Source organism: Periplaneta americana, chromosome 13 (assembly GCF_040183065.1).
Source record: "Periplaneta americana isolate PAMFEO1 chromosome 13, P.americana_PAMFEO1_priV1, whole genome shotgun sequence".
Taxonomy (NCBI): domain Eukaryota; kingdom Metazoa; phylum Arthropoda; class Insecta; order Blattodea; family Blattidae; genus Periplaneta; species Periplaneta americana.
In genome coordinates, this window is record NC_091129.1 from 11500011 (window position 1) to 11522180 (window position 22170).

Sequence of the window (22170 nt, forward strand, 5' to 3'; positions counted from 1 at the left end):
AAAAATTATGTTTTTTTTTTTTCAAAAAGTGAAAATTTTTACATTTTTCAATGCTTGTAAGGCTCTAACTTCTTTGAAATGCAAAAAATTAAAAAAAAATCCCCATTGTAAAATATGTTCAGTGCCTCTAATTCTATCCTGTAAGTTTGGACCATTTCAGACAAATAGTCTGAGAAAAAAAAATAGTCTATATATTTTTATAAATTTTATTTATTTATTATTTTGCTAATAATTGTAACATATAATATAATATATACAGAAAAACTTTAGCTCGCTCCTGAAAGAGTAAAACTCGTGCTCTGGGGCGGATTCCTGAATTGAAATTAATAATTATACAATAATACAATTTGTCTTATTTCTACTATGCAATTATAGTGTATAAATTTAAATTTACAATTTTTCAATTTTTATAAAATCTATACATAAGTTTTTTAATTTAATACTAGAACTATTAGAATTGACAAGATTAGGATATTTAAATATAAATTTGTTATATATTCCTGGGCCTAAATTACTACTATGATTAAATACTGTAACAGTGTTGCATTTTGGTTCAAACAATCTTAAAGAATTCATACCTTTTGTTTCATAACTATCAGAATACAATTCAGAATTATTTCGATTTTTATGTATGAATTTTATTAATACAATATAATAAATGTGTCTTACGTTGAGTACATTAAAGTCTAAAAACAAATTTTGAGATGGAAAATCAACAGGTTTATGAAGACATATTTTAATTATTTTCTTCTGTAATAAATAAAGTGGATTAAAATTGGATTTAAATGAGCTACCCCATCCTATAATTCCATACATAATTACCGATTGAAATAAAGTTAAATATATTGTGCGTAATAAACTTATTGACAAGTAATTCCTCAATAAAACAAAATAATATATTATTTTACGTAATTTATTACAAAGGTAATTAATGTGTTGGTTCCATTTTAAATGATTATCGAAAATTATGCAAATTATATATATATATATATATATATATATATATATATATATACATGTTTAATATTGCTAAGATAGGACCTTTCCGGACCCCTGAAATATATGTTATTCAATTAACTCTCCGCTGTTTAACATGTCATTACTAAGTATTATACAGTAATATTTGCTACGTAATTATTCTGCATTTAGAAAGAGAAATTATTTAGAATTCATTGAGAATTTGACTGTTTGAATGTCCCTCTGAAATGTCGAATTATTGAAATTTTCGTAATGTATAACAATATAGCTTAATACTTCAAAAGCAACCAACGTAGCTCAGTTGGCTAGGCGCTTGCCTGTCGATCTGGAGTGCCGCTCGGACGCGGGTTCGATTCCCGCTTGGGCTGATAACCTGGTTGGGTTTTTTCCGAGGTTTACCCCAACCAAGAGGCGAATGTCAGGTAATCTATGGCGAATCCTTTACATCATCTCGTCAAATATTATCTCACTGTCGCAGGTCTCATCGACGCTAAATAACATAGCAGTTGATACAGCGTCGTTAAATAACCAACTAAAATACTCAAAATAAATTGTGTAATTCAAGATTGATAATTGGAAGCTGGCAAAACAGAACTGGATGGAGACAAACAGTGTGAGAGGCAATGCTCAAGTCAGGGCTTGGGATGGATTGAAGGCACTGTTCTCCAACCAGGAGATCAGCCGTGAAAGGAATGTGCTTACTATTGCCTCATCTATTGGAACGAAGTAGATAAATAATATTACCGTTATAACGCCAGTTTAAAAACCATGCGCTCTCCTGCATATGTTATTTCCTGTGTGAAGAGATTAAAAGACCAGGAGATTAACTGTGATCTAATTTTGTAAATAGGGTAGTATACCTTATTTTATTTCATGGAGTGCAGTTTCATAGAAAAGACTTTGCCGACAGACCTTCTACTGCCCCCTACTAATTGGTTGTCATAAATAAATGTCTTCCTTACTGTGACGGAAATCTTCTCTTCTCCTGTCAGTAACCAATCACAACCCTCGTTCAGAAGAACTGACAGGCTTCCGTCAAATCCACGTGGAGGCGGAGTTGTCGCATCTTTTCCGAATTGCAAGAATCCCGTCAGTTTCACTGCATAATTTCGAAGGTCACCAGGATTGTGGCAACTGTGCAGTGTTGGGACGAGGGGACAGGATGGAATTGTCAGAGGTGTTTGTGTACGAAGTCATAAATATGTAAGTGGGTGTTCAACTGCACTCCTTGAAATAAAATAAGGTATATCAATATGTCTGTATCAGTGTTATGGTTTGTGCTGTGAGAGCTAGCCAATAGAGATAAGAGTACCCACGTGTGTGACCTGATGACATCTTATGACAGCAACATTCATTCACAGCATTACCCTCCTTCGTCTCATCCGGCGGAGACTTTCTCGTGGTTGGAGCACAGTAGACATCTGAGAGAGAGATAAGATTTATCATTACGTAAATGTTTTGAACTGGAAAAAACGAGCAGCCAATGAACACGTGTATTGCATATGAAGCATTATGTATGTTCTTTCATCTTTATGAATGGAGTAAATATAGAGCAAACTGAACCACATAGAATACCACTAATTAACATGCGACAGATCATGTCCAGTCTTGTCAAACAGCGTGTGACAAACACGCAAATGACTGTTTACATATCGCCATTTGTAAGAGATGACGACACGAACAGTGCACTAAGAGATCTTATTTGTCTAGTGTTGACAACAGCAATGCTTTGAATAGGTCTCATATGCAAAGTGTACGAAATCCTCCTCGTACAGGTACATTCAAAGTCAGCACATACGGTAAATCATACCGAGATTGAAAAAAGAATATCGGTGACATAATCACTGCAGTGGTGGCTTCCTTCCAGTGACAGTATTTTCCAAAAATAAATGTCAAGAAGAAGTTTTTACTCTACATTGAGTTGTATAATGTAACTTCCTGATTGCTCAAAAGAAAAAGAACATTTTTTTTATGAAAAATATACAACTTACGGGCAACGGGCTTCAAAGTTTGTCAATGTATTCCAGCATCATATGATGGGTTGTCAGCAACCTCCTCATCTTCATCTTATGCATAGTAATATGTGTATCGTATATCATTGGAAAGGGGAAATTATGTAGATTACGAATAAAATAAAAATAAAACATCGAAAATTTGAAAATTCTCACCTTTCCAGACCCCCTTAAGGCTACAGTGCTGATGTAAGATCCGAGGAATACAATAAATTAAATTAAATTAAATTAAATTACTGCCTTTTTGAGTGCGAGTCTATATCGCAGACTGGGTTGGCTATTAAATTTAAACTCTGTGGTTAAAATAATTCTACTCGTTTCTACTTATTATTATTATTATTATTATTATTATTATTATTATTATTATTATTATTATTATTATTATTATTATTACATCTTCCTCTGTCTGTCAGCAATTTAACACAAACTCGCTGGGTTGTACGCGAATAAGCATTCTCTTACATTCTAAGACAGATAACAATCCCTTCCTTTTTTTCACCATTTGTAAGTACTGTACAGCAGTGAGCGACACAATAGGTGCTGATCATCTACTGTGAAGCAAACTATGGAAATGTGATTGGTGAATGAAAAACACTGACTTAAAGAAAGAATGTCTTCATTTTTGTATGCATGTGTACCCTTGTAAAGTGTGAAATGTGTGGAAGTTTCTTTTAATCCTAGAATTTTGCATTAAATAAATGTTGAATCTTATATTAGTGACATTCTTTAACAATAAAGCCTATTTTTTTTTATTTTATAGAGCCTAAATAAAGGAGTTTGGGAACCTGTTTTAGGCGCCTAAAAGGCCACTTTTTAGGGCCTAAAATTCCGCTCTCTACTGGGTGTTCATTTCAAAGTGTGTCATGACGTCACTGTTGTGAGTCAGCGATTTGAAGCGAGTTTCAGCTTTTATGTCAGAGAAGTTGCCTATTAATCAAGGCGTTCAATCTGAACTTGAGAACGTGTACGGTATAACTTGAACGTTGTAGCAACAGATGGCGGTCTGTACGGTCTGTGTGTTACCATAACCTCTTTGGAACTGTGTTTTGCGCGGCCAAGTCGTACGCAGGGTATTTGTTATCATCGGTTGCGTACGGCAACATTCCACAACACAAATCAAATGCTCCGTGTCCATGTTGACCGTCCAAGTTAATGTCAACAAATACGTAAGTAATCGTCTTAACCCTCTCCCCATATCCCGACAGTAAGAAAAAAACTCACCATGTGTTTCCAAACAGTTCACATTCCTGCCACTACAGGCGTTACCGTACGTATCGGTAAGTTCTCTTCTGAATGAACGCCGTACTTGTTAGGCAACTTCTCTAGCACATAGGTAATACGCCTCTGCGGAAGTGTAGGAAGATTGAATTCTCTAGGCTCATCGGCTAGCCATATGACGACATACAGCGAGCCATGACACACTTTGAACTGAACACCCAGTAGTGATAAGTAAGAGCTGCAGGATTGGAAATGAAGCAAGTAGTGGCCTTTTTGTAAAGGTACCGTCCCAGAATTCACGTAGAGACACTTGGGAAATCACTATGATCCCAAACATGGATAGTCTACCTTTGGGATCAACTTGAAATCGAAGAGTACAAGACAACAAGTGCATTGAGGTTATGTTTAATGTTTGCGTTTGCATTCTTCCACAGGCCAATCCTCCACAATTTGACCGGGCGGAGGATCTTGCTCATTTACGCTACCTGAATGAGTCTAGCGTGCTCCACACATTGAGACAACGCTATGGCAGCAACCTCATTCACACCTATGCCGGAGGTTCTATGGTTGTTGTCAACCCCATGGCTCCTTTGGCTATTCACTCCGAGAAGGTAAACCTCGTTCTTATAATTACGGACCGGATTTTTATGTAATTACATATTATATTCCTTTCAACCTAACCGTATATAAATAACAAATCTTTGGGAATCTTGTAATTACCATTACCATATTAAAATTTGATACTACATATTTTTACATATTTACCCCACATTACATATTATGCCTTGGTATTACATAAATCTACATATTTAGGGGTTTTATTCATTTCTACTTCACTAAAAGAAAAAAAAAACTTCTGCAGGGGAAGTTTACATTTTGAAATACACCGATTTAAAAAATCTTTTTACTTACCCAAGAAGGGATATTAATTGTTCTGCATACGTCTTAACAAGCCGTCCCATGCAATTTGCAACCTTACCCACTCTCTTCCTAATCCTTCCAGGGAAATCCCGTATCAAGTCTGATATGAGCCGCAATAAAGTACCCAAATTTTGAAAAGAAGCTGGAGTAAAGGAACATATATGTTGAAAGATTAAAATAAATAGCTTTTGAGGTTATTGCTTTACCTATTTACTTTAAATTTAGTAGAGCTATACGGAAATGGGATTTTCCGAGCAATTAGAAAGTATGGTTCTCGGCTGGAATAATCCTACCCTTCTGAATGAGACAGGAATGTCACTTTTCAAACAACAGTTTGTAAATGCCTATAGTTTGAGGTTTTAGTAGGTACTTTGTTTCTTACAGGGAGCAGCTAAAATGCATGTGCCCCACATCTCCTCTTATTTTCTCCTAATCCAGTAAAGCGAAACAGTGCTTGCAGTACTGTTGTCATTCATTTCATTCAGTTATCTAGTTTTAGTACTTACAGTATAAAGTGCAAGTGAGTTTATCTACTGCTTTTAACTAACTAAAATGGCCCCTGTATTTTCAACCCTAACGACAAAAATAAAATCAGGGATTGCAATGGACGAAGCTTTCACTACAGATGGAAAAGTAGTAATGTGTCAAGCGTGCGGTAAAAAAGTCGGATGCTCTATGAAATCACAACTGGAGAGTCTTACCTATCCTATACCTGCCAGATATTGATATTAAATATTTTAATGATTTTACATATTTTGGTACATATTCAGCTTATTTTTCTTACATAAATATGTACATATTTCACACCTTGATATTACATAAAAATCCGGTCCCTACTTATAATATGAAACCAGTAGTATAGTATCGCTCTGTCTTCTCCATTTGCTCTTAAAAAGTACGCGAAATTAATGCTTGAAAATGAATTTCAATTTACGTTTTTTTTTCCTGAATCGTAGGTATTAATATTTTCCTCTAGTTAAATATTCAATATTTCACACAAAGTTATGAATAGGTAAGCACGAAAAATTGCCATTTAACATGAAAGCTTTTGTTAAAGTGGAATTGTCCATTGTATAAAACAATGTGGGCATTAACTGAGGTGCGTCATGCACGAACACTTCAATTAATTTTATTGTATGTAATAGAAATATAAATGTATATTTTCTCATTTCAGGTTGTACATATGTTCCGAGGATGTAAGTCTGAAGATATGCCACCACACATCTATTCACTGGCACAATCTGCATACCACGGTATGCTGGCAACACGGAGAGACCATTCCATTGTTCTACTAGGACGTAGTGGGAGTGGCAAGACCACCAACTTCAAACATATACTTCACTATCTGGTCCTTGCTGCTGGAGTTGTTAATAAGGTAGCCTCAAAGCTCTGGAAGAATATTTTCTGAATTTTAAAAGTTATGCCTAACTGTTGTGTGTATCCAGTTTTATTAGTACTCAACTAGTATTCAGTATTCATTCATTAGTTGTCAATAGACAAGTTTCTGACTTTATCAAAATCAGTCACTATATTGGTTGGTTCCCAATGGATCCTACGTTTGGGGTCATTTAACCCATTTTGTTCCTTGCTTCCCAGTAGAAAGTGCTCAAATTTACTTACCCTTGCTTGCGAGTGCTGACGACCACTGATATAGAGTGTTAGTTGGAAGGCCGGAGGGAATAAGACCTTTGGAGAGGCCGAGACGTAGATGGGAGGATAATATTGAAATTTATTTTTGGTAGAGACTGGGTTAATCTTGCTTCAGGATAGGGACCAGTGGTGGGCTTATGTGAGGGCGACAATGAACCTCCGAGTTCCTTAAAAGCCAGTAAGTAAGTAGGAAGTAAGTAAGTATTCTGCAACAACAGCTACTAAGCTAGCCAAAGTCTTTGGTCCAGGGATATTATTCGGAATACATTGCATATAGGGCTGGGACGGAGCGGTTCGGTAGGAGCAGTTACAGTGACGTCATTACTCGGTTGAACCGAGTACAGTACAGAGTACAAATTTGTGGCGGCAGATTTAAAATTTAGATAGATTGAGTCGATTTTAGAACGTACTTTGAAAGTGAAACCAAGCGTGTTTTAAAAGCGTTGTAGTAAAGCGTTTTCGCTTTGCCAATTGACGAGAAAAAAGTGCTTCTCTTCATTGCAAAATGGCGGTTGCAAATTTCATTTGCGTGATTAAAACTATTTGCGGAGTTATTTTGTATGAAAGGCCTCTTTAACTTTCAGTGTTGTTTTATATGACAGACGAAATAAAATTGATAAAATAATTTATAATACTAACAGCTAATAAATTAACATGTGATGTAAACGTTAAACGCTGCAGCTAATTAAAAAAGAAGATAGAAAGAAACAAGCTCCATGAAGAATTATTTACTACTAGCCGTACCCGTGCGCTCTGCTGCACCCATTACAAATAAATATAAAGTAATTATATAATTAAAATAGGACATTTGATCCAGGGAACATTCGTGTTTGATAGAAGGATAAATCGTTTATTATGTTACTTAATTTAAATGTAATTAAAAAATTAAAATGCGATCATTTTGATCCAGAGACCACTCATTTGGTCATAAAAATTAGTTTAGAAAATACAGGAAACGAATATACAGAATGGCCTATCAAGTTTTCGGTGCATAAGAATCTATTTTAATCTTACCTGCCCTCGATTCACTCAGAAGTTACTGTGTAACATTATAGCATTATGTCCATCTAGAGAAACTACACTTTCCAATGGTGAATTAATAATTAATTATACAAATCGGTTAATTTAGCTTCAGATATTACTTCATAGAAACGCAGAAACGTTATCTGTAGGCTATCTTTCATAGCTTTCGATTGTTACTGTCCAAAGCCCCTTATAGACGAAGTCATTTGTTTTTTAATTCATTATACGGCCTTAGATGGCAGTTATTTTAATTTTAAAACTCATTTATCTCATTAAATATCAGTCCTATTAAAATTTTTCAAAGAATAAAACTTATCGGAAATGATTTTTAAAGAAATATTTGTTATGTAACATTTTTCATAAAAATCAATAATAAGCGAGATATTTCGATACATTTAATTCAGGCCCCCTTATAACCCCCTTTAGATAATGTATTTTGAATGCCATATAGCCTATAATCTAAGTTAAAACGAACTTAATTTATATTCCAATTTTCATCGAAATCCGTTCAGTCATTATCGCGTGAAAAGGTAACAAACATACAGACAGACAGACAGACATACATACAAGCAAAAATTTCAAAAAAGCTATTTTCGGTTTCAGGGTGGTTAATTATATATGTTAGGACCAATCATATTTGGAAAATCGAAAATTACCAGAAAAATTTCGGCTACAGATTTATTATTAGTATAGATTACGGAAAGTGGATAAAATAATCAATAAAACGTGGAATCTTAACCTGAAGAACATAATGTTTATTTATTTTATAACATTACTAGCCTTCAATACAACCATGTTGTCTTTGGTGAAGAGTAATATTATTGATAAATTAAAGTAATTAGGTAACATAATTCGTAGAAAAAAATACAAATAAAATTATGACTGATGAGGTAACACAAATCCAATAAACACAAATAGAAGAAAAATATAATGCACTTCTTTGTTTAACATATTTTAATATTAATCAAACAGTCTAATATGATGTTGATAATAATAATAATAGTAATAATATTATTATATTATAATATAATAATAAAATTATTATTATTATTATTATTATTATTATTATTATTATTATTATTATTATTATTATTATGTACAGTAATATGTCTAGACTGTCAGTGTTCATTAGGCCCACTTGACAGGTCATATAATAAGATGAACTCCTCTTCAATACTACAGACCTTTCAGCCCGCATTGGGGATAAGGAAATAATTTGTCCTGCAGCAGAAAATATTTAAATACAACAGTACCTACGTTGTTGTCTGCTAGAATTAAGTAAAACACGTGAGCTCTGTTTGAACTGACCGGTAACAGCTACGGTTAACCGAGTAAAGGCTGGTTCACAATAAACCGGAAACGAGAATCGGAACAAAAACGAAACGGTAAAATTGTTAAAATGTGTACATTTAAATGTGAGCATTCACAATTAACGAAAAGCTTGCCGGAGCTCAGGATCGGGAACGGAGAGTTGGCCAAGTTTCAACTTTGGCGTTCACGTTTCCGATCACAGCCCACTAGATTCATTCTATTGCCTTCTAAAAGCTATTTTGTCGTCGTATATTTTGTAACAAGAAGACCGTGACATAACCTATGCATTATTTTGTTCTGTGCTGTGCATCATGGAGGAAGTTTTATTTGATGATATTCTAATATTGAGTGTTGAGGAAAATCCTCACGTTTACGATAAGCAACGCGCCTCGTATAAAGATGATAAAATGAAGGAGAATACGTGGCTTTCAATAGCTGCATCTTTGAACACCGATCGTAAGCGAATCATATTTTATTACTGTATTGGTTGTATTACACACTACATATTCATGCTTCAATTCAATAACTACTGTTGTGTTCATTTTTTGTTCTATTACAAATGTTTCTTCTCTAATTATTTTACGTTATGGTAGACTTAAAATATGTTGTGATAATAAAGATGCATGGACATATTTATAGTACCGTACCCAATGAAATGTGTCAGTTGAAGGTTCGAAATTGGTTAACCTGTGTTTATGTTGGCTGCCTTGTACTCATGAGAGATTGCCATTGGTCAATTATATACAAATAACATAAAAATGCGTAATATTACTTTACATATCGTTATTGACATGAATATCGATATGCATAGTCCTCTACATTCTCGGTTTATTGTGAATCAAAAATTTTCATATTCACGTCCTCTGCTTCTCGTTTTCATTCTGGTTCTCGTTCCCGGTTTATTCTGAACCAGCCTTAACTTCGGTGCTCCCCTGCCAAGCACATAAACTGATAGAACCGAGTAAATTAACAGTTCTCCTCGCTCCGTCCCCAGCTCTAATCGCATAGCTATCTTTACTGATCTTCAGTTGTTTCTCCCCTCCTTTGTTTCGAAACACTCTACGGCACGGTCACTAATGCTGGAACAGTTTACTTACCTGTATTCTAGAGTTTAGCGGCATAATAATATGCTATGTGCTCTGCGCCTCTCAAATGTGATTTATTATTAATCGTGTAATGTATTATTTGATTACAGGTTGTGACAGTAGAAAAGCTAAATGCTATAAGCACTGTTTTGGAAGCATTTGGTAACTCCCGGACTGTACTCAATACCAACGCCACCCGCTTCACACAGATATTTAGTCTCGACTTCGACCAATCAGGACAAATAGCCTCAGCTTCTATTCAGGTGAGTACATTATGTACTTTGGACATTAGGATCACTATATTACAGGAAGATGTTGATTGTTATCAGTCAGGAATTGCTTTGATTGATTTCTTAGTGGAATATATAAACATTGAAATAAATGCACTGATTCAAATTTGTTCATACGACATATTCATGTACAATTTTCTTGTGGGTGCACATTTTTATAGTCCCGTCGCTCTTATTTCCGGCAGCCAATCACGTTGCAGGTCGACTACATTTAAACATTGATGGTGAAATCACTGCAATGAGTGAAAGTCTCAGGAATCTTCTATTCCACATCAATAAATTTAAGAATGCAGTTATATTGTCAGACTCCAAAGCAGCTGTTCTATCAATAGTCTCTAAACACACACCTTCATCTCAAACAGCAGAAATAACTAAAATGCTCTCTCAATTAATATCACTTAGTAAAAGAATTGTATTCCAATGGATACCATCTCGTTGTGGAATCCTGGAAACGAGAATGCGGATGCTTTAGCAAAGAAGGGCAGCACTGCTACTTACAGACCTGTTACTAAATCTACGTATTACTCTGTGAAGAGATTTATTAAATCTACATACTTAGACTTCAACAAACAAAATTTGATAACACAATCCCAAGGGAAAAAATGGAACTCTCTGCATCAAAATCCACAGTTAATTCCCGATTTACCACGAAAATCGTCTCTAGCTGCGTTTAGATTGGCAACAGGCCATGATTGTTTGGTCAAACACCTGCATAGAATTGGAATATATCAGTCCCCTAACTGCCCCTTGTGCAACTCAAACCAAGAAATGGATTCAGAACATCTCAAAATCTGTGCTTCAGTGGCTGGTCATGATAATATCTTTGAAAAATATTGGAGTGCAAGAGGTCAAATGACTTTATTGTCAAACGCCTGGCATTAGAAAACAACAACAACATTTAAACGTGTACGTCTTGTCATTCACTGCTGATGACGTTATGCACTTCCTAAGACTCTATAAATACTTAATATATAATCGGCCGCCATTTTGGCTCTTTTGTTGGCGTTCGCAGAAAGCACACGATGACGTTATTTGCCGCTCAATTATTTGCTGAATTACAGTGCGTTTGGTTTATTAACATAGGAGCTACGACATGATAATGTTTAACGGTGCGGCAAATAGATTCCTCGTATGGTAGCTCGGCAACGAAAGAACAAAAGTGGTGAACGGTACTATCTACCTAGACTTTAATAGGGTCTTCACTTCCTAAGGCATAAAGAAAGGGGAGGAGTCACGCCGGAAATAACAGCGACGCGACTATAATTTAATGATACGTCAGCACAATTAGTTACAAGATTAATTGCGTTCAGATTGCGCTTTTTTGTAACAACACGATATTCAATTATTGAAACCATCTAAATCTTTAATTTTTATTAATTAATTAATTCATTCAGTGTTTGAACACATTTTTTTAAACTAATTAAAGACAGAACTTGACTTGCGTCATTCAACCAAGTGTCCCATCTAGTTGGCAATGCACTGAAGCTTGTAGTTCTTCCAGCCACCATGAAGGTATTGCCCTTAGTGCACCGAAGATATGAATATTCAGACTTCGCAAAAGTAGAATTTGATTCATATATAATTCCTCAAGATGAAATAAACCATAGTATATTCCGATTATTAGATGTTGACAACCGAGCAGTACTATGCTTTCAAAACGTATACTTTTCTTTAAAGCTTTTTAACTTTAATTATTTAAATTATCTCATAGGAGGTTAACTATGTAATACTGTATCATGATGATTAATTGAGCAATGGTGGAATGCTGGTGGAGGAAACGGGAATACCCTGCGAAACCTACCGCCAAACATTGTCTTTATCCACCACAAATTCCAGTTGGAGTTGGATTCGAACCCGGGTCACCAGCATGGAAAGTTTATATAATTCTTATATAATTGTATCTCATATTTTTATTCACTGATTAATGTTATTGCTTTACCGTGTTAATATTTATGGTAGATTACTAGGCTGACTAGTTTCGGCGTGGTTTGCGTCTTTCTCCGAAGAAACTAAACACAAATTAATATTGTATTTGTTAACAGGTTCTCTTAGCAGAGCGATCTCGTGTGGCAAGAAGACCAGAAGGCGAACCAACATTCCACATTTTCTACCGGTTGTTAGCAGGCGTTGAAGGATCTCTTCGAAGAGAACTTCATCTAGACAATGTCACTGGAGAACCCAACATGTTCATGACTCCACTTCAAAAGGTATAAAAGAGTTTTTATGTTAATAATTCACGACAAACTATCTTCTACAAAAGAATAAAAAACATCATTTATTTTATTTTGGGGCAAATCGTAAAAACAGCGAACGCTAAGCTCCGCCTACGACCCCTTTCCACTTTTCCCCTACAAGCTCACCACACACTCTAGTGGGAAAGAGTGGAAATAAGGGTTTAGGGCGGAGTGACATCTAGTGGAGGGAAGTCGAACAAAAAGAGTGAATGCGGCATCTATGAAGCAAAAGGGGAACTTCGTCTCTCCTCTCTGCTTCATGTCTCTCTCTCGCTCTCTCTCTCTCTCTTTTTTTTTTTTTTTTTTTTTTTTTTTTTTTCATATTACTTTGCGGAGGGTAGTATTCGATCCGAGTGTCTTCCTAACGAAACGCTTTTTGGTCACACTTTAGACCTCTCGGCTACTGAGGTGAGTTGGTGGTAGAAGGGAAAATGAATCTATTTATGTTCAAGGGAACTGCCATAACGTATTGCAGAAATGCAATGTGTGTCGTTGGATATGTCTTGTTGTCTAATGCACTCAGTTTGGTTGTATTGTGTTGTGAAATATGAAATACGTGCGAGGCGGTAGGCAGTGATCCACCGAAGCGGGGCAGATAGTAGAGAGAGGGAGCAGGCGAGCGAGGTGCCGAGCGGTGAGGGTGGGGATAACTTCCCCTACTGGCGTTCGCTGTTTTACGATTTATCCTTATTTTGTTTTATTAATTCAAATGTCTGAAAACAATAGGTTTTTTATTTTTTTTTTTTGTTTTTTTTTTTTTTTAGAAATGAACTATAAGTATCATATTACTTTACTTTTCCAAAAAACGGAAGTAATTTTTTGAAGTGTCGACGATTTTCATCCCAATTAAAATACAACAGCCACGAAACATAATGTTTAAGCCAGGACTGGCATCAGGAGCGGAACCAGACTCTAAATGAGGACGCTTAATATCAGGGGCGTATATTGCGGGTGTTCAAGGTGTGTGCTGGACACCCTGTAAATTCGGTAATGTCATTTTTTATTTTAAGTTGTTTTATATAATGCAACAATAATTGTAATTTATCACAATTTAAATGCGTGGTAATCTCATTGGCAGTTGACGTATATAGTTCAAGACTAATTTTAATTCATTACCATTTAAATATTTTAAATGCCTGCTGGTTGAATGTGCACACCATCCCCAGAACTGGTTTCGTTTTATAACGTACGCGCTGCCTGACGAAGTGGGATGAGTTCTGGTGTGGTTGTCCTGTCCGTGCAAAAGAACATCCCCTGCTGAGAGTTACTGCTATAATTCTCTGTGAGCGCAAGGTGGCATGGTGGGGATACTCGCTTCTCTCAAGCTCGCAGGTCGTCCTGTATACAGGCAGCTCAACTTGTCAATAGCGATACAAAGTATTGTGTTTGACGTGTGTGTTTACGTGAATTTACTGTGTTTAGGTTTTACTAGGGTTCATAGTTGTGTGCCAGCGCAGGTGAACAATTTAAATTACTTATTTAATGATAATAGCACTTGCAAATGTACACTGTAAAAGATCTTTTGTAAAAGCCATTCTCTTCTCGCCCAATAGGAGAGAAATTACATCTAGTGAATAAGGGTAGGCCTACCCCTCCACTTCCGAATTTATTTATTTATTTATTTATTTATTTATTTATTTATTTATTTATTTATTTATTTATTTATTTATTCTGGTGTAGTTAAGGCCATCAGGCCTTCTCTTCCACAACACCAGGAATACAAATGCAATAATATAAATAAACAGAAATAAATACACTATAATATACAAAGTAAAGCTGCTCAAGAAATAAAGAGAGAGAAAAAAAACACTATAAACAAAGTAAAGCCACACAAAAATATACAGGTTGCAGTCACACAAACTTTAAATGAGTGATTAAGTATCATAATTAATTCCATCCTAACTAATTAACTAACATAAACAAGAAACTTGCAATTTTAATCTAGGTTAAAAAGAAAAAAAAAACACAAATCAATACTTCTAGCAATACCTAAAAAACATTAACTAAGACAAAATTTCCCAATTTAATTTTGAATTGTGATAAAGTCCGGCAGTCCCTGACATCATTAGGTAACGAATTCCAGAGGCGAGGTATTTAGTGCAACAATATAAAACAAAAAGCGAACAATACACTAGACATTTTTCTATTTCACAATATGAAATTGTAGAATAGTTAGCGGGTTGTGGAACTTCAAACAGGTTATTTTGCTGGCCATGGTTATTGTTTGATCATAAATAATGCAATTTTGAATAACGTTATTTGTAGTTGCCTCCTTTCTCCGGCATTTGCAGGGCAGTCATTGAAACAAGGTGATTAATTTTTAAGAAGTTGTGGTGAGAGTACTTTGAATAATATTTAAATGTCATTTTCTTTTAATTTCATGTCATTTTTCCTTTAGTTTAAGGACATTTTAATGATAGTTTTAAATAGATTTTTAGGTCATCAACATCCGCCTCATAGTTATTATTTATAAATAATACTACATTATATATTAAAAATGGCAGTTAATGTTGACCCGATATTTCACTTAGGCCTTTAATAATTGTGCGAGATAGACCAACTATATATTTTTAACAGAACACCCAAACTCCAGGGTCAGCATACGACACTGCTTGATATTCATCAACACTGTGTGGTGTTTGGCGGGGAAGAAAGGGGATGAAGAGAAATTATATGGCTCCCCGTGAGAGAGTAGAATCCGCTTTTGCTGCCCAGCCCTGGTTTAAACAAACTGTGGTGATTTACACAAAATATACCTTCCTCATATTGTATGTAAGCTTCGTAACATAAATCAGATCAATGTACTGTACTTATCTTACTTTATATACTGTGTTTTCAGTACTTATTTATTTTTATTATTTGAAAAAACCACCACTGGCACATCTTGTTCAATGTGGAGCAAGTGCGTAAATTTAATAATTCAGGATATTATTTTGTATTGTACCTACAACTGTAAGAAATTGTTTAAAATAGGCCTACGAGCTTGGGGTGTTATATCTTGTACATATCTTTTACTGGAAAGAAGAAATTCAGCTAAATATCTGGTCCAGATATGAATATTGAGAAAATAAAGCTTTTATGTTCATCGAGATAGATTTATTATGCTGGCCAAATTAACGAAATAATAGATAGCTGTCCCAATACCAGGTCGACTAGAGTCAACGGCATTTGAGAAGGCAGTCGTTTGCTACATGTGCCGTAGCATTTCTGGTATGTGATGTCACAAGCTTGTACAGTAGAACTAATGGGAATCAGTCTGTAACAGGCAGTGGCGGCTGATTGACTGAGGCAAGTGAGGCCGGGCCTCAGTCACTTGCCTTAACAGAAATCAAATTTTGTTTTTATGTAATGTATTAGTTATTTGAATGAAGCATATATCGCTGTAGAAGCATTTGAAAACTTTGTGATGTAGATAGACCTGTTTTGCGGTAAAATTTGTTCCTGAGGCCAGGATCGCTCATGCCGGGTCTGGCTTGTGATGTATATAGACCTGTTTTGCAGTGAAATTTGTTCATGAGTCCAGGATCGTTCGTGCCGGGTCTGCTTCTGGATTTTCGTTTGTCTTCGCGGGCTTTTGACGTTGCACTTTAAACGTTGTAACTGAGGCACAATTCATCTGGCCTGGTCAGGTTTCACTCCTCTCAACCATGGGCCGGCCTCAAGGGTAGAGTGGGGTGGGAATAGGGTGACTTGTCTTCCTAAATAGGCCATAAATAACAAACATTCCAGCTCTTTGGCAGGCAGAGACCCACACTATTCTCTCCTCTTATATCTTGGTTTAGACTTAAGCGAGGGCGTTGTACTATCGTACTTCGTGTAGTGAATCTAGGCCAATGTTGTTATGTATTTCGGGAAAATATAAACAGAAACAAATGCGAGAAATAATGCTGGTGTAGTTAATTCATTGTTAGAGTGTCCTTTTTTCGAGAAGAAATAATATTGAAAGAAAGGTAGTTTTAAATAAAGAGAGAACCGACCGAGATACCTACAACATCGCTGACAATTTTTCTGACAGATAATCTTAAAACGCGAGTTTCTATTGCATCCTGGTATGGGCAACATAAATGGTTATGTGGTAATGTGGTGCAAAATAAACTTCTGCGTTGGCCTTGTTCGTTGCTGTCAAGGGAAAAAAATAAAAAGAAAAGAAAGAAAGGGGATTTTCAACACATAAAATGGGATGCTTCATCACACTGAAACAGTCACTGAAACTTGCAGCATAACAGCTTATTTGGTGAGTGACATTATTATTTTTCATTACTAGTAATAATAATAATAATAATAATAATAATAGTAATAATAATAATAATAATAATAACAATAATAATAATATAGTAATAATGATATTAATAATATAACAATAATAATTAATATCATAAATAAACATTTTCTATCTGAGGCACTTAAACTAGTTGCATCTGGCCTCACCGAGGATTTGGATCACCGGCCGCTACTGGTAACAGGTGTTTCCCGATCGTTTGTTCACGTGTGAGTGTTTCAATACATTGAATAAGTAAAACTAATATAATGTACAGTATATTATGTATGTGTAAGATAAATAAATGGAAGGAGAGACTGTAAAAATACAAGTACTGCACGGACAGGTGCTGGAAATAGTGTTTAAGGTTTATAATTATTTTAAAAACGTTGACGAGCAGAACTCTGCCAGCCGTCATGGTGCTGGCTACAACATTGCCAACGCGCAAGAAATGATTGGTGTGGGATTTAGAATCGTGCAAAGAATATTATTAGTGCAGGAAAGATGATTTGTTTGGTGTCATATTTACAGTAATCAACGGCTAAGGTCATTATTGTCTTTTGATCATTTAAATTCTCTCCTGCGCTATTTGTATTGCACGTGCACGTGAAGTACGATGTGGCAATGCTGTACGCTGCCTTGCTCTCTCTATCTGTCTCTCTCGACGCAAATGCTAACAGACGATCACCTTCCCAATTGCCATCAACTCTAAAGAAAATTAAATTTGTGATGTAATGACATTTTTCGAGTCGGTTCATGCTCTCAGGAACATAATTAGAGAAGAAGAACTGATAGCTCATTTTCTTCCTTCTGTGAAAAACTTTACTATTACATTAATAATTGATTAAATGGCGACCTTACTCGTGTTAATTATGTAACTTAAGCATGTGCGGCTTACAGCTGTTTCGGTGCTACTTGACACCATCCTCTGAGCCTTCTGTGTCTCGGCACCATCTCAACTTCGCTGCCTGTTGTGTGGGTGCATTCGTGTGATGAAGAGTTGTGTCAAATAGTGTGTGTTCTGAAATTGATCTGTGTGTTGAGTATTTGATCAGGGTGTGTTTTAGTGTGTCTGTATATTTCATATTGTTCTAGTGTGTTGAGTTTTTGGTTTTTGGGTTGTATGTGTAGGATTTCCATGTCTGTATTTATGTTATTGTATGTATGGTTAGCATTAGTTATGTGTTCGGCATATGTAGATGTATTGTGTCCTCTGGTTATTGCTTTAATGTGTGCTTTGTATCGAGTTTGGAATGATCTGCCTGTCTGTCCAATGTAGAAACTGTCGCAACTATTGCATGTGAGTTTGTATACGCCTGTGTGGTTGTATTTATTTGTTTGTGTTGTTTGTGTGTTGAGTTGTCTTTGTAGTGTGTTTTCTGTTCTGTATGCTATGTTGTATTTTTGTTTTCTGAATGAGGATGCGATCTTGTGTGTGTTTTTGTTTTCGTATGTTAGTGTGATGTATTTCTTGTGTTCTCTGTGTTTGTTGAGTTTTTGTTTTGTCTTCCTAATGATGTTGTCTATTATGTTTGGGTTGTAACCATTTTCTTGTGCCATTTAATCAATTATTTATATTCAAGTCTTAAAAGTAGTGTACGAAAGATTCAACATGTATTAAATTAACATTATTTTGAATATTTTGTCTGACACTTTGTTTCAGCATGAGGACAAACAGAAAGCCATGTTGGAATTCGCTCGTGTTTGTGCTGCCATGCAAGCTCTGAGCTTCTCTGCTGCCGAGATTAAAGTTATCTGGTCCGTATTGGCTGCAATATACCATCTGGGAATTGCTGGCGCTGTTAAAGGTATCTGTTTCTTTGAATTACCTTCATTTATGAACAGTGTCTCCGAATAATGTCAATTTTTCATACAAGATATGTCATTTTTAAAATAAGCAACTGCAGGTTTCTGGGAAATAGAAATAGATGGAACTGTCTGTTAAGAAAATAAATTATTTAGGTAGAATGATGTAATGCTTTTACTGGTTAGTATCTATGTTGTTACAGTACTGTATGTGTAACAAGGTTTGAATGTTTTCTTAACTACTTTGTCTTTCTAGGAAACGTAAGGCTGTGGGATAAAATTTACTTTCTCATTAGTGAACATACGCCGTCATCGTGACTTCACTTATTTAACCGAATTCAGAGTAATGCTGTGCTTGGCACTACTTACTTTTCTAATTTTCTTAATAAAGATGTTTGTGAAAAACGTGAGCAGTATGTGTATGACATATTGACAAAATGTCAACAGAAATAGGTACAATAGTATATTGCGATAGAAGCATGGTAAGTGCATTATAACAGAATCTAGGAAAAGTTAGAGAAGACGAGATGAAGTCGAGTCTCCTCTATTTCCGAGATTCTGTTATGCTCTTAACAGATGTATTGCACACTATTTTTTAACGTTCTTAATAAAAAATTTTAAATTTAAATAAATAGTTATTTGTCGATAGGTGTCATTTGTTATTATTCATATTTGTCGATAGGTGTTATTCATTTGTAATTATTCGCGGCAATTGTGAAAATGTTGTAATAAAATAAATTATATAAAGTTTAGTTTTGTCTTCAAAGAAGTAGGTAGGTGACACATTAATTACACATCAGTGTAAATAAATAGCATGTAGAAATTGTTTGTAGGTGACACATTAATATACATCAATGTAAATCCACAGCCCCATGAGTGGTACTCAGAGCAACAACTTGAAGTCGTGAGAAATGCTTTTCACACTTACGTCTTATTTACATTAATTCCTGTTTTGTTACAAATCTCCACTTGAATAAATAAATTTAGAAAGAGTACAGGTATAATAAGACAATTAGTTATTTCCTCATAGCACATAGTGGTGTGCGACACTGATAGTTCGTTGCTTTTAAGTAAATAAATAAAAGTTTATTTGAGTTACTTATTTACCACATGTGTGTTGTAAGTTTAACTTACAAGACCTACCAGTAACATCAGTAAGATTGTTAAAAAACACGATTTACCAAAAATAAAATGTGTATTTTTATGAGGTCACCAATAAGACATAGAGAACTAATCTTATAATAATGAGAGGCCAGTTATAAACTTACTTACTTACTTACTTACTTACAAATGGCTTTTAAGGAATCCGAAGGTTCATTGCCGCCCTCACATAAGCCCGCCATCGGTCCCTATCCTGTGCAAGATTAATCCATTCTCTGTCATCATATCCCACCTCCCTCAAATCCATTTTAATATTATCCTCCCATATACGTCTCGGCCTCCCTAAAGGTCTTTTTCCCTCCGGCCTCCCAACTAACACTCTATATGCATTTCTGGATTCGCCCATATGTGCTACATACCCTGCCCATTTCAAACGTCTGGATTTAATGTTCCTAATTATGTCAAGTGAAAAATACAATTCGTGCAGTTCTGCGTTGTGTAACTTTCTCCATTCTCCTGTAACTTCATCCCGCTTATCCCCAAATATTTTCCTAAGCACCTTATTCTCAAACCCAGTTATAAACACAGACAGAAAGTAAATTACTGTCTATATGTATGCTTGTCAAGGAATTCAAATTGCCTTCCATCTTCCCAGTTGTGTACAATATTCATATCACACTCTCTTTCAATTATTTGATCAATTTGTTTAAATTTAGTCATATTAGTAAAATCTGTGTTGTTGTTATCAAATGACTGCAGCTTATTTCACGCTATTAGTCCTCGTGCTTCCCAGTAGAGTCCCGCTAGATCTTTTCGGTCCTTTTTCTCTGGATCTAGTCGTCTGCAGAGTAACAGGTGTTCCTTGTTTGAAGCTTCATCCTCTCCACACAAGGAGCACTCTGTTCTTGAGACTATTCTCATTCTTTGAAGATGTTCATCTAAGCGTCGTGGTCTGTTTCCAATCTGAAAAGTGTTACCACAATTCTTCGTGGAAGATGTTTAGTCTTATCAACATATTTATCAGTGGCTCCATATTTCTTCTTCTCTATTATGGTATATCTTTTGTTTTACGAGTACTTCTTGTCTTATTTGTAGTGGAATCTCTTTTGCCGTTGTCTATAGGACTTCGGAACCTTGTTTAGCTAACATGTCCGCTTGTCCATAACCAAATAGCTCCACATGAGAAGGGAGCCATTGTGGTACCATATATTTACTTTATATTATCAAAATATTGTACATACATGCTTCTGATTTCCTAGATTTTGTAGGTGATTTGATTTTTCCTGGTTATTGCTTATATTTGCTGATATTCAATCCACAAATACCTAATCTTTTACTAATTTTCTTCCTATTTGAGGTTTCCAAAGAATCTTATGCTTGGAAATATTTCGTTCCTGGTCCAAGTGGTCCAAAAGAAGATTTCACTGTAGATACTGATTTCTGTCCCTTTTTGTGTTACTCGAGGATTAACGTAGGTAGATATTTTTGGATACACTTCATTACCCATAATATCTCATAGTTTGTTCCTTAAAATCCCATCACATGCCTTAGAATAGTTTTCCTTTACAATTTTATGACAGTCTTCTCCTTCATGTAGTTCGAAATGTATCAACGAATTCATTTTTTTTTTCTGACTATTGAGTAACATTTAAACTGAAAAGTTGAATACCTACATATTCTTAGTATAAAACTGTATATGCATCTCGCATCCATTTCCTGAACCATCTTAAGAGTCGAAAATTAGATCTCCTATGCTTCTTCTCTTCAGAATCAGATATTATCATTGTCTGCAGTGTACACTCATTGCAGTCAGTTATTGAATCTCCACTAAGGCAGCATTGGAATGATGCAAATTGGTTACATAATTGTCAGCATGGGTTTCGGGGCGGGCTACTCATGTGAGAGTTAGTTAGTAACTGTATGTCAGGATTTAGCAGACGGAATAGATTCAAATAGCCAAATAGGTGCAGTGATTATTGACTTTAAACGCGCATTCGATGTAGTCCCACATGACATACTGTTGGTTAACTACAATCAACGGGGGTTGACTTCAGAGTACTCCAGTGGATCAAGGAATTTTTAACTAGTCGCACTCAGAGAGTATGGGTGGGGGAGGAATTATTGAGCCCAATAGAAATTACTTCCGGGGTCCCGCAGGGGAGTGTCTTGGGGCCCCTTCAGTTCCTTGCTTTTGTAAATGATCTGCCAGTTAACATCTTGTCCAGGGTTCGATTATTCGCGGATGACTGTATCGTATATAGGGAAATAAAAAGTCATGAAGGT

At 35.5% G+C, this 22170-nt stretch overlaps 1 protein-coding gene across 4 annotated transcripts in view; it reads left to right on the plus strand.

Annotated features, from left to right (window-relative positions):
- The window catches only part of Mhcl (Myosin heavy chain-like), a 921190-nt gene that overhangs the window by 686431 nt on the left and 212589 nt on the right, over positions 1–22170 (plus strand). For all 4 annotated transcript variants that reach the window (XM_069842911.1, XM_069842912.1, XM_069842913.1 and 1 more), the window contains 5 exons: positions 4643–4819; positions 6304–6504; positions 10309–10461; positions 12531–12695; positions 18644–18788. In XM_069842911.1, coding sequence (XP_069699012.1) covers positions 4643–4819; positions 6304–6504; positions 10309–10461; positions 12531–12695; positions 18644–18788 — 841 coding nt within the window. The remainder of the gene's footprint in view (positions 1–4642; positions 4820–6303; positions 6505–10308; positions 10462–12530; positions 12696–18643; positions 18789–22170) is intronic.